Source organism: Anopheles ziemanni, chromosome 2 (genome assembly GCF_943734765.1).
Source record: "Anopheles ziemanni chromosome 2, idAnoZiCoDA_A2_x.2, whole genome shotgun sequence".
Taxonomy (NCBI): Eukaryota; Metazoa; Arthropoda; class Insecta; order Diptera; family Culicidae; genus Anopheles; species Anopheles ziemanni.
In genome coordinates this window covers 33,412,644-33,426,345 of record NC_080705.1, presented here as the reverse complement: position 1 = coordinate 33,426,345, position 13,702 = coordinate 33,412,644, and the positions used below count along the sequence as shown (strand labels likewise).

The window sequence follows — 13,702 nt, the reverse complement described above, 5'->3', positions numbered from 1 at the left end:
AAATCAACGAAGCACGCGCCAGTGGCGTGTCGAGCTTGACTCTCGCTTCCTGCCAAGGGCCATGGGTCCTGTGACGAACTCAACTGACCTTATCTGTCATCGTTTGATTTATTCCTGGACCCATACATAGCCCTTCCGGGGTTTGTAAATGTATGATTGTCCTCATTTAAAAAGGAAACGAATCGTCCTTTTTGAAGCATCATCAAATCTAACCACAAAACGGAGGTCTCTAAGGTATGTTGCGAGTCCTGACTCTTCTCTGAATGATTCCTCCTACCGAACTCTAAAGAAATTTAGCTGCTTGAAACTAATTTGTGGTTTATGTGGTCGCGAAGCAGCTGATAAAAAGAAAGCTGAAATAATCACAAAAGCAAGCGTTGATTCCACTTAACTGACACTTTTCGAATGGCAGTGAAAATGCAAATGCACATCAAGGTTAATGGGGTTGAGGGTAGGTTGTGGCCTTACCGGATCCTGTGCCGGATGCCGAGTAGAAGCATACTGGATGGTGACTGGAGTCTAAGGGTGCATACGCAATGCACACCTGTCAGAATCTCTGAACCGTTGAGGCACGAGAGCACGTGCAGGCAAAGAAAAGCCGTTACAATTTTTGGTACAACAATTTTAAAAATACAGCAAATGTTCTAATATTTGTAACGGAAAGAAAGAATGAAAAATCTTGCAAATTACAATTTTTAAAATGTATATCTCATGTTAAGTATGGCGTTAAGTTTTGAATACGTCTATCTCATGTCAAGTAAGAACGGCTTGTTTTTTTTTAACAACGTGAACAAAAGTGTGTTTTAAAGAACACGTAAATACACCATATGGCTTATTCTTTGATAAGGAAAAAGTTCTCACATTTTTCATTCGATGCTTCCTTTGGCCGTGGGAAAATTCATTCTATTTTCCCATAAGTCACCGGTGACCACTTCACCCTGCAGTAGCAGCGATATCACCTTCAGGAGCAAGAAACAGCCGCCATCTGACGCGAACACGAAAGGGTCCCCCCGATTAAGACCACGCTAAGGCTTCCGCGGGCTCCTTCCGAAAGGGGAAGAAATTGACCCATCTGTTCCGACGTAGCGACGTCTTCGGTTGAGCTACTTCTAAGTTCGTCCCGTGAGCACCGCATTTTTCGGTGCAATATGGTCTTTCGTCAGGACCGACGGGGGTACGACGGGGGATTCATTCACGGATGGATTGCGTGGGAAATTCAAACTACCTTTTGTGTTGTGTTGTGTGTGTTTTTGCGGTATGGGAATCACCTAGCGATTGGCGATTCGCTGATCTACACTTTGATGTTTTTTATGCGGTCTAAATAGATGCAAATGATAGCATTGTCTTCGTAATGTGTCGGGCGGCTTTTTTGTTACCGTCCGCGTGGGACAGGGAACGATAGTTAGTTCTATGACCTATTGTTGAACCACCACCGCTTTGATCCATTTACATGTATTTCTTCGAGAGAGAGAGAGTGAAAGTAATTTTCCTTCATTAATTTAGACAGTTCATCATTAGTTAGAATACTTTTGAAAAACCAAAATGACGGGTCAATTTCGTCTTAAAGCTTTCCATACTTTCGCTCGGGCATGTTACACTAACGTTGTTATGTTCTTTCATTTTGATTTAATTTCTCTCCACCAGGATTAATATTCATTACGAAGAGAAGATTTAATCGTTTCCTTTTCCGTTTCTATTAATCTAATTTGCATTCATTTCACCGCACAACTACAAAGGATCCCTTTTCTGGGTCCGGTAGGAGGTCAACTGATCGTTCCGCTAAACCATTCGAACGTATTTTTTCCCTTCAATTACCCTCACCCTTAAAGCTCACCAGATTACCGTTCGCACAGGTGGTCAAACGATGCAGGACTTTACGTTCGTTTATGTGGCAGGGATAGAGGGTCACGCTGAGGTTGCTTACGGTAACGTTACCTAGCGTTACGGTGGTACTGTATGTTATTATCCTTTATCATTGCGGTGCGGTGGCTTATGGATGCGTGGCAGGGAGTGACAGGGAAGGGCTCATATATGAGCACAGGTTTTTATTTCCTACTTCATTGACCCAAAACATCCTTCCCCATTTGGTTGCGGGGTGTACTCCTTTCTCATCCATGCATGTCCTTCGAGCCCTGGTTGGGGGTTCCTTACGAGTGTGTCTGCGTGTGCATCCGTTTTGTCTACCGTCTCTTCCCCACTCATACGATAGAAGCGTTGCCCGGTCGTTGGCGATCCCCTGCGTGACTTATGTGTCCGCGTTACGAAGGACTGCGTGCAGGTCCTTCCGAGCGACGAAGCGACCCGACACAACACCGTCCTCATCACCGACATTGACGATGGGGTGTTTTACCGTGTGTGGTTTATGGGTCCTCGTCCATTGTAGGTGTGTGTTGGTGCATATATCGTATGCATATGAGCGGCTCACTCACCTGAAGCCACGAAAGGATTCCACGAGGGCGGGGTGACAGGCGCGATACCAGGAAGCGACCGAGCCAGCTCGCTTTGATGCGACGTTGAATCCGGACAGTCCGGCAATCGGTTCTCGGGTGAAGACGTGTTCGGATGTTCCTCCGGAAGTTAAAGGATCCTCCCTACACAGAGAGTTCTAGCAGGAAAGATCGGAGCATCTTCATAGAAGTAGATATAGTGTGCGAGTGTGATCATTTGTTTAGTTAAATTTAAATCAAAGATTGCCAGGAAAAGTTTGTTTGAATCAATGTTGAAACTGTTTGATTTAATCCGTGCTTGAAAGTAATTTAACAAACGAACATTAATAGGAATTTTTGGTGAAAATCAAGTGAATGCTTCAATATCTAAAGTGAGTAAACAAAGCGAACGCACATCAAAATTGCTAACAGAACGTGTTGCTTAACAGATTGCGTGCCGAATTCCTGCGAGCCAGTCTCATTTATTTTAATTTAGTCATTTCGTGTAAACTTTACATTTTGCACACTTTCAGCATATTAACGCTCACGCTGAAAGTCGCACAATGCCCATCGCTTTCGTATCTCCTCACGGGTCGAGGTGACGTGTATGTGCCTGTGTGTGCCTCAATGGGTTTCCATAAAAAAAACAATTAGTTGAAAAAATCGATCCGCGACCACGACGACGATCCCAAAAGATGATGCCGCTCCGATGGCAAATGCGCTCCTCCAAAATGGAGTGTCCGTTTCGGCGGCGTCCGCACGGCGTTTTGGAATCGGAAAATGATTGATTGCTCAGTCGACGGTCCCGAACCTGACCTGGCCTCGCGCGGCCAATCTTTGTTTTCTTGCCTTGTCGATGGTTAAGGCCTTCAGCCTCTCCGCTGGGTCCGAAGATGCGGGGAGTTATCTAAGTCTCCCCCCCAACTCCCATTCCTCTTTCGTTGTCTGTCCTCTCTTCAAACCAGACGAACCTGTGCTGCCACACACACACACACCCGGTGGAAGATGATGACCTCGACGGCTCGAAGGAATGTGTGGCATAGATTAGTTTTTCGATTTTGGTTTTCTTTTTCGGCGTCGGGTCGGGGCATCCGAACCGAAACGCAATGTGGCCTAATCCTGCGCGTTCGGGCGTTATGAATATCTGTTTCAAATGGCCCCAAAGGCTGTACCGTTAGGGGCCGTAGGATGCGGCTGCCGTTGCCGTTGGGGGTTGCTTCTGTCTGTCCATTGCGCGGCCGAGGGATTCCATCGGGGCAGCTCCGACTGATCATTCACCGAAGACTCGCTGACGGTCAGCTCCTTCGCCCCCCATCTGTCTCCCTCCACTCCGTCGTACGGAGGAGTCCACGCACATCTACATAACCTCCGCATGATTTCCTTCGAAAAAATACCGGGGGTACAAAGTGATTGATGCGATTCAGTCACCGGTTTGTATCAACAAAACTACTGCTTTTTGCCCGCGTTTTGTGTCCCGGGGGAGGGTGGGGGCGAGGAACCGGGGGAACGAAGAACGAAGGAGCCCGTACGAAGAAGGGTGCCCCAAAAGTGTACATTAGGACCGCGAGCTTTTCGGCCCCGGCGATTCGATGAACGGGAGGAGGAGGGAGGGCGTTGGGAAAAACGGGGCATGTGTATCATTGCTTCACATCCCCCCGTGGTTGATCGATTATCTGTCCGGCGATCTTTTGGCCTCCCGAAAACTAGCTTCCATTTCAAACGACGCGCGCAAGCAACTCGCGACGAGCTACCTTTCCAACTATTGGGACGCTTGGGTAGGGTTGTGAGGGGGATTGGGGGGCGGAAAAATCTATCCCTCGACGAACGTTTGTGTGCGCTTTTTTCCACCGTTTTTTTTACCTTTCATTGCATTGTACGGATTTGTTGCCGGACGGACACCTTCCAGTGGAAGTCCTCGTCGTCGTCGGAGAGTTGCGATCGATATGAAGATATGAGAGCCGCCTGGTTTTTTTTGTTCTGCACCTTTTAAGCGGCATGAATGGAGAGTAACTTCACTTGGGAAAGTCTTTTTCTCAGGATCGAACTGTCCGCGATCGACCGGGTGCGAACAAATGGCAAACTCGGTTGTACATTTATCATTATTGCAGCATCGAGCATCAATGGTTTGGGCTTATAGTTCGAGTGTTTTAATTGTTCCATTACGTGTGTCGCAACACACACGGGCGCGCGTAATATGTTAATGATGTCTGACGGTTGTTTCCACCATCTTATCACCGTTCACCCCGCAGGCGGTTCCCAGCACAGCGAAAACTACGAGGACGAGTACAATACCTCGGCCGAGCTCGACACCAGCCTTGGCAGCAAGGAGCAGTCGAACCATCACCACCACCACAACCACCTCCAGCACCATCTGCACAACAGTAGCAGCAACAGCAGCAGCAGCAGCTCCGGAGGCAGCAGCACCGGTGGAGCGGCGGAACATCGCCATCACCACCGAACGCGCGGAGCCAGCAAGGCGAACGGGACGACCGACGGTGGCAACAGCGATCTACAGCAGCACCAGCAGCAACAGAACTCTTCGGACGTCAAGGAGGAGGACGAAGACGAGCAGGGAATCGATGCGCGTTGCGTCGTCTGTGATCGGCAGTGTCACGATATTGATCAGTGAGTAGCAGTATGGGTGTTTAATGTAATACCTTCTTTTTTCTTACTTGTTGGCTAAAAGGAAAAACCCTTCCAGAGCGCGGGGTTGTAATGTTTTATGCGTCGACGATTGATTTATTTTCGACACTCGGAGTAGTGTGCTGTCGTCATAGTGGTCTGTTTGCCTACCCGCTTCCTGTGGGTGTGCGCTATGTCCACAGAACGGTGGCAGTTTGCTAATGATCGTCTCTTCAGGTCCCGACTCCTCGAGAGCACTCCACGCGTGTAGGAGAAGATCGATCGAACTCAGAGGCAAATATTTGTTCGGTAGGAAATCAATTTCCCTACTCCTTCACCTATTTCACCCCAAACAACTTCCAACGTTAGCCAAAGACTCCTGTCCCAGGAACCCGGGTGGGTGAGTACGCTGAGGGAGTAATTAATCTTCAACCGGCTGTCATTTGACTTCCCGCCAGTTCGCTGGCTTTGACTCCTTCTATTACCGACGTTTAAAGGGACCCGTTTTGTGTGCGGTGGCGCCCGCTGGGGTCATCAGATTGGTGCGGAGATTACCCCAGGCTCGGGTACGAAAGGCCGTACCGCCAGACGGGCCGCATACCGCGAACGAACACAATAAATTTGAGTCCACCTACGACTCAATTTGTTTCATACCTTACACTCGTCGTCGATCGGTCGTAGAAGTGAAACAAAGCTGAAAGCGTTGCAGAAAAAGGGTATTAAATGCTGAAGATCTCTACAGGTTTCCATAGGGGAAACAATATCAAGCCACCTGGAAATGTGGTTGTCTGTTTTCGTCTTCTTCTCCAATCTCCAGGATGTTTTTCTTCCTTCGGGAGGAATTTTGATGCCCGTCAAAGCGTGCACACTTTTGCCCCAAGGGTGATGAACGCTTTGCCAACGTAAATCCTACGCCAAAATGGTGGTGCCTTACCGATGCAAATAATTCTGTTGTTCAGGTGCAGCAGTGTGGATATACATATTCCCTACTCGATCGACCACCGATTCAATAAACAGGGAAGCAATCGCACCACTGAGTACGTCTCTGTTAGGGAAAAAGAAAACAAATTGAAACTATGGCGGCATTTCTTAAAGACAACCATCATGGAGACACCTGGAGTGAACTGAACGGTGAGTTTGCGTGATCACTTGGCGCCACAGCTCAGAAGAAGTCGTAGAAAGAGACCTGAAAAACGGAGCCGGGAATTTAATTTACCGGGATTTCAATTTATGACCACGTTCTCTCGGTTTGGCCTGCACCGATGGACTTCACTGAGGACGCATAACGTCCCAAGAAGATCTGCGTTCGAGCCTGCTCCACGCTGCGAATGAGAAACAACATTTGAATGAATGGGACTGTGTGTATGTGGTGAAGAAAATGAAAGTTTCGTACAGTAATCAGGATAATACTCCAACGCCGTCTACGTGTCCCGCGAAGGACGCAGTCGGAGAGATTATATTTCAGTGTCGCTTCGGTGACGGACGTCGCTGCGGGTTGATGTTTCGGCTAGAATTAATTTCTTCATTCGGTCGACGTTTAATCAGTGCTATTAGCTCTAAATGGATTAAATTTACCCGTTCCGCGTTCGTATCCGGCGGGATGTGAAGGACACCCGATGGGGGGGGGGGGGGGGGGGGGGGGGGGGGGGGGCGAGACCTTTACGACCTCGTCGAAATGTCGGCGATTTGATGGAGCTGTTCCACCATATGTTCCCAACGGTGTTCCACCGGTGGGAAACACCAGGGGAATACGAGAAAAAGGTATACAGCCCAGGTATACGCATACGCAACCTATAGTTGTGCTATATGGTAGCAAGCGGTTGCACCCACACCCTTTCGGGAGGACAGTCTCTCCAGTTCAGATGAACTTCCAAAAATAAAACAAACCCACCAGACTACGTTTCACTCACTCTTGCACTAATGGTAAGTGATTCGATTTGAAGTTAATTTTTCGGGCGGTTCAAAGTGACATATAAATTTACTGACCCTTCCAAAAGACAAGCGCCGGTTTTCGGGCGCCTCTTGTGGTTCGTTCGTCCTAGCGGTTTGGCGGTGCGGCCATTACTTAACAGGCTGCCCAACCAGTTTAATTTTGATATGACCATTTCGGTGTTTCATGACCAGTTCTTTTAACCGGTCGGATTGTGGTGAGCGTTGGGCTCGCACTCCCCGGACGTGGAGTGTCATCTGTCAGCGCAAACATGCTCCAGTTATCACCCTTTTGCCGCGCTTTAATAGCCATCCACCGACCGTTGTGTCGTTCCATTTCTTTTCTCATCAGAGGTAAAATTGAATGTTTGTGAGAAAATTTTTATGTCAACCGAAGGTGGATGATGTTTACACGAAATGTTGTCTTGCCTGTTCGTTCCGTTCGTGTTTGCCATCAAACAAGCTGGTGTGGACGGAGGAGCGATGTTGTGTTTAGGACATCCCCAGCTCGCTTCCCGTGGTTCCTTTTACTCCGGTTGGAAGCCACTGTAGCCTTCAGAGAAGCGCTCGGGCTGTTTGTCAACTTGTAGCCCACAGTGGTGCAAAGGCGTGAGCATGTATATTCACCTGCCAGTCCGTAGTTGGTGGCAATGAATTGCTTGGACATCCGTAGTACACTTCGATCCATTCATATCCCCTCCCCCTCCTCCGCATCAAGGAACCCCGATGCAGAAAGTAATAATTTATTTGGTTTGTAACAGATTCACGGCACGCAATAATAAGTGACTGATTTGGTGTATGAATAATTGACTGGCCGGCCTCTGATGGCAGGACTTCGACTTTGTCATGCTGTCCGCTTCCAGTAGCCTTTGTACATCACGGGAGAGGTAAAAGCTGCACTCAAGCGGAGGACGACATTGTCTGCGTCACCATCGACAGTATGGCGCGTGTTGATGGGAACGTGTTTTAGTCGGCGGGTTTCGGGTGTGTGTGTGTGTGTCGACACCGTGTCCACCGCGTGTCATCATACCGTCGGCCGGTAGGCGTTATGCGTTCGATGACAACGTTGATGAAACGACCGAGTTTATTAATATTGCAGCAGTACTTCACCGAGATTGCATTTTAATTACTGTGACGCGCTTTTATTCGGTGGCGAAAGGCGGACACTTTCATTTATGTATGTGTTGAATGTGGCCGAGCTGCGGGTTTGGTGAACTCACGAAGATATAAATGGGAGCACATTCGTCGATGCATAATTTAAATCCATTTTTTTATGTGTCCTTCTGTTGCGGAAAGATTGTTCATAGAGTTATGATACTTTTGTGTTGGTAATGGCTCTTTTAGAGTTACATTTTTCCTACCAACTCTTGCCACCAATGCCAACACCAAGCCCCCTTAGGTCCCGTGACAGAGAAAAATGTCTTCATTCGGCTCGCATTTGGCATCTCACGCGTGTTTCACTGGTGCCCTCCTCCTGCAACGCCATGTTTGTTTACGGTTTCACGCGTGATCGATGGTCGACCCGCAAACGGAAGTGACCGGAATGAATCGAAGAAATCAATCAACACGCCGGCCCGCGTGCTTTTAATCCGAACCTCCAAACGCCACTTGGGGTCTAGACACTGTAATTACGAGCATGTCACTTTCGATCTCGATCGTACGCTCGGGCCAGTTGGAGAGGTTACCAGGACTTCGGTCCTTTTCTTCTCCCCCTGTGCTGCTCACAGTTGAGTTCAGTTCCAGCCACTCTCGATCGGTCAGTGTCGTCGTCGTTCAGGGGGTCGTCCATCGCTAATTACAATCAAGACCCTTCTCAACATGTCTTCTCCCCCCGATCCCAGGTGCTGGTTTCCGATTGACCCGAACGTCTTTGTTGGATGAAGGTGGCGCGAGGAGAAAACCACCCTTATCCGCGTGATCGGTGCCTTCGAGGGGGCTCCCGGGGTTGGAGAAAACGCAGCGTCAAAGCCGTGGCGCGTTCTGTTGTAAGGGTCCGTGTTGAACATTATTATTATTATGATTTTCGAGGATCGTGCCAACTCCTGCTGCGAGTGTGGTGTTAGTTCATCCAGGAAGGTGGTGATTGTGGCTGGACGCGTGCGATCTCACACACAGCCTTAATCTGTCTGCGTGCCGCGTTGATCACTCATTCACCGTTTCCTCCTCCGTAGGACCTTTTGGGAGCCGAGGACCGGGCAGGAACATCACGAGCATGGTTCGTGCGCGTGCCGTAAGGAAGTTACCGTGCACGGTTGCGTGCCCGTTTCTCCACCGTAGCCTTATCTAGGCTACTTTATCTCGGACTTCGGTGGACTATACTTCGCAGGGTTGGAAGATTACGTTGAGCAGCTGATGAATCTTCTACCAGGTTCGCTGATGGACTTTGGTGACCCGCTTTCGTGACGCGAGAGATCGAAACGCAGCGCAGGTTTCGTTGTTGGTTGATTAAAAATGTGTCGAACGGTACGCTTCGGCAGCTTTTTAGTGATCGAAGCTCGGCGAATCTGGCCCGCGATCAATTAACGGAGGAGAACCGATCGTCCCAGTGTCTCGCGATCTCTTCCGCGTGCAACTAGGACACAACGGTTGGCGGTGTGTCGTCCTCTGCAAACTCGGCTAACCCTGGCGCCCCCATCGTGGTACATTGAATTGCGCCGGATGTGCATTCTAAAGGCCACCCTATTGTTTGGCTGGCGTTTCTTCTTTTTTTTTGTTTTGCACTCCGGCCTTCTGCAAAGAGTCCGGGTAGACCGAATTCGATGCGGTTGAAGGTTTCTTAGTTCACCTCCCCGCTTGCAAAGGCAAGATCATCGTCGCCAGCCAGACTTAGGTCAGCCTCTTGTCGTAGAACTCCGTCGCGCCAGCAGGGTGGCGAGGTTTGGCGCAAATTATTCACGCCTCTAATTGTTCGCCGTGCGGTTGGTGTTGCGTCGCTATGTCGGTTGGCTTTTGGTGCTTCAGCTTCGAGCTCTAAGCGCAATGGGCCCATTCTTCGGGAGATCTCTCTTGTACACCCGGGGGGGCGATGAATCCTCAGGGGGGGAGCCTTTAGTCCTCTACCTCCGAAAGGTGGTCGAAATGGCATACACAATCACGTGTGTGTGTGTGGGTCTGTTTGATACGGATGAACTGATGACGGGACGCAGGCTCTCCGGGACGGGGCGTAGGGTCTTCGTCGCGCCATGCTCGTGGTCGTGATGAGTTATGTGACATTTTCATTAAATGCGACCGTCGCGCACGTTCCACGGGGCGGCCGAGGTCCGATCCATGCCTGGAATGGATGTGACCACAGTCGCGTGTAGGTGGACCACGAGCACGAGATGATCACGGGGCGCGCTAGATCATGCTGCCCTAACCTAGGCTAGCTCATGCGAGGCCCGGTCTCTCTCTCTTGTCTATTTGTCGCGTGTTCGGCATCGATCCGATCATAACTTCTTTTTTTTCGTTGTACCCGCCCTGTGACACAATAACGTGTGTGTGTGTCTGCTGTGTAGTTAGTACATGATACTTTTCAAATTCCCTTCGCCTAAACAAATTATGTGGTCCCGGTGAAGAATGCTGTTGTGGTGGGCAGCAGTCAAGGGCCTTCATGTTTTGCTTGCGAACATTCAGTCCTATGACAGGCTTCTGTGACAATTTTCTGCTCAGCAAAATTGTAAGTGTTTTTTAAACGTTTCTTTGACAACGCCTTTGAAATTCGTTTGCTCCATTCTGGGTTTGTCTAGGGAAGAGGGAACCTTACAAAACACTCCAGATTAAGGGATCCACGGATAATGTTGATTGCCTGCTTTCAGTGGAAACAATTTCGCTGGCGATTCGAGCTCCAAAGTTGCTTGTTCCATGGTGACAGCGATAAGATCAGCATGTTTTCGCGCAAGAGCTAAACAAAAAAGATCCAAATAAAGGAACAACAACCGGATGACAGTGAGGGCCCGGTGACGGAGAGTCATTGACATGCAAAGCCGGGGCCCGGGAATCAGGAAGACGATCAATTTCCTGTATCCGCGGGACGGCGTTGTGTTTCGTCACCGCCAACAGAAGATCGTCCGGCCCGATGGGAACAGATCTGCAGAGTTTCGCTAGGTTTTCACCGGAGTGTTGTTTGTGTAGATGTTTCGTTAGTCCACGGGGAAGAACTCCCGGCCACAACCTAGACGAAAAATGTGTTGCTGGGAGATTTTGTTCTCCTCCGCTCTCCCTGGGTTTGTGTTCAGGAGGTTCATGTATTTCCCCTCGCTCCGTGCCGTGCCTTCCACCGGTACTTTCCTCCCTTCGGTCGCTGCTCGACCGACGGAGAGTGTCGGATCAGGGCGGATTTTGTGGAGGCGTAACACACCGGGTGAAGTTTTGCGAACGTCAGAAAAATTCACCATGGCGATCAATCATCGCGGTCCTGCATCGGGCTGTTCGCGGGCCGGAACGGCCGGCGAGGCGTACCGACTTGGCGGTTTCGATCGAATCGCGTTGATCTTGTTCTTCATTTTCGTTCCGCTGTACACCGATTTCTAATCTACTAGCTTGGGCTCTCTGTACCGCTCTTCCCGTAGCCGAACACCGACAGGGTAGCCGTACCCTGGTGACGATGTTGCCGCGTCCTGATCGCTGCCCGGGACGTTCCGGGAGTATTCCGTTGACCGGAGTACCAACGCTCGGGCACTACATGACATCGAGCTGGCTTGCCGAGTGGTCTATCACTTTCACCTTCGAAATATCCGTTGAAGTCGGATGGATTTATGGCGATGAAGAGACTCTTTTCGCTCGCCGCCAATTCGATCGATCCCTTCGGCTTATCTGCCCCGATCGATCGCCTTTCGCTTTTCCGGCGTCCGGCAAACGACGGAATCGATCGACCGGACACAACGAAAGTTGTTATCGGAAAGAACACCACTTTTATGGTATAAGGACTGAAGAGTTTTCTCCATAATACTACTTATTGAACTAATGATCAACAGCATGGGAAAAATATTTCAAAATGTTTTCAAATTTCAGGTGCATTATTTGCTACCGGTTAAACATTCATGAAGCATGTTGCAGGATGATTTGAAGGGAGTGATAAAAATCGTAAAAATCATCACCCTTCAGTCGGCCACGGAGGGAGGGGCCACGGTGGCCTGGATGTGTGGTAATCGCTAACTGTGGTCAAATCACCCTTTCAATCAACAATACTTCAATAATGATGGTATTTTCCCGTTGTTACCTGTCACTGACGGCCGTCTTTCTCCCGGCTTCCGAACACGCTAAAGGCACGAATGCCGTGTGGACATTCAATCTGAGGTAATCCTTTTTAATGGTGGGAACCAGAACAGCTTGGGAGCCGCACTCAAGTATGTTAGTGAGTATGTTCTGTTTTTAAAAATCGAGTAACATCAAGGATTCTCCACTTGGGCCGAACGAGCTCCTATCCAGCTCGTAGGTGACAAAGCTCAACAATGGTTTCCTTACTCCGCTCGGAAGCCTCCGGATGTTCTTTATGGGGTTAGCCTATGGAGGACAGGACTGGTAAATGGAAAACACTTTGCTTCCCCTGCAATTCCATCAATAACTTTCCCTATGACGCTAGAACTCTACTCATATTCACCTGAAAAACACAGGACACCCTCGAAACGCCACAAATGATGGTCATTCCGTTTGCGCTTGAATGTGGGAGTTGTTTTACTGATGAGGGCCACCGCAATTACCGGGTTCGTTTAGTGAATAATTAACAAACTTCCGGCGTAATGAAGCACCCGGCGTTTGGGGGAAAATCCTTACCGCCTAAGAGAGTCCTACAGCAGAGTGGAAAGGAAGAAGCTACGTGGTGGTGATGGGGGTTGGAATTGATTTGACGTGTTTACGAAGGTGTTGGATTCCGAGCGGTCAGATAATGGTACCTTCAATGATGAACATTCAATTTTGTACAGTTCGATCGGTTCGAGGGTGAGTCCCAGGCAGGACGAAGCCAGCCTCAGGGAGGCCCAATCGAATGTTGGTATTATGAAATTTACATATTACGTCCATTTAGACAGCGCACCCGAGCGAGGTTGATGAATGAAAATCAGGAAACTCCATGACTCCTAGATGAAGGCTGGCATTTCGGTTCTGTTCTGCTGGGGCGTCCGGGCGACATTTGGTTAGTGCGATCTCTACCCACCCGAAAAATAGTCGCCGCTTCCTCGAGGACCTGAGTGGGTGATGGACAATGGGTGGTGTCGAGCATAACGCGTTGAAATTTGTTTGAATGTTTCCTTCCCGACTGGTGGGACCGCCTCTCTTATGTTTTATCCTCCTTCTCGTCCCCAAGGATGACGTTGCCAACCGAACCGCGCGACGTTGATGATGATGAGACTGAGAAATCGTGCCTTGGATTATTCATGAATTACTCGAGCCTCCCCAGGCAACAGGGAGTCAGTCAGTCAGTCAGGCCTGGGTCTATTCTAGATCGAACCTCAAAACGTGGCGTGAAGCATGGCGCTTTCCGTACGCTTTCCGGCCGACTCCGGGGTCGGTGGGCTCTCCGGTTTCGTGGTAATGGTGATTTATGCTACCACTCGCCATTATTCTATCCTCCCACTCGGGCGGCGGGAGGAGAGCCTTTGTTCGTGGCCATCCGGTTCCTGGCGGCGGCTTGAATATTCATAATCGCTTCTAAGACACCCGACACACTCTCCGTTTCCTTCGCCTTTTTTTTGCCTAATTTTCGATGTCGCAATCGAACTGACACGTTGTACCAATCTTCAAGCCGCCCG

The 13,702-nt window shown here is 49.4% G+C and overlaps 1 protein-coding gene across 1 annotated transcript in view; it reads left to right on the top strand.

The window, feature by feature from the left end:
- The window catches only part of LOC131293455 (transcription factor hamlet-like), a 46,162-nt gene that overhangs the window by 22,763 nt on the left and 9,697 nt on the right, over nucleotides 1-13,702 (top strand). The window contains exon 6 of the mRNA XM_058321533.1: nucleotides 4,676-5,051. Within this exon, the coding sequence (XP_058177516.1) occupies nucleotides 4,676-5,051 (376 nt within the window). The remainder of the gene's footprint in view (nucleotides 1-4,675; nucleotides 5,052-13,702) is intronic.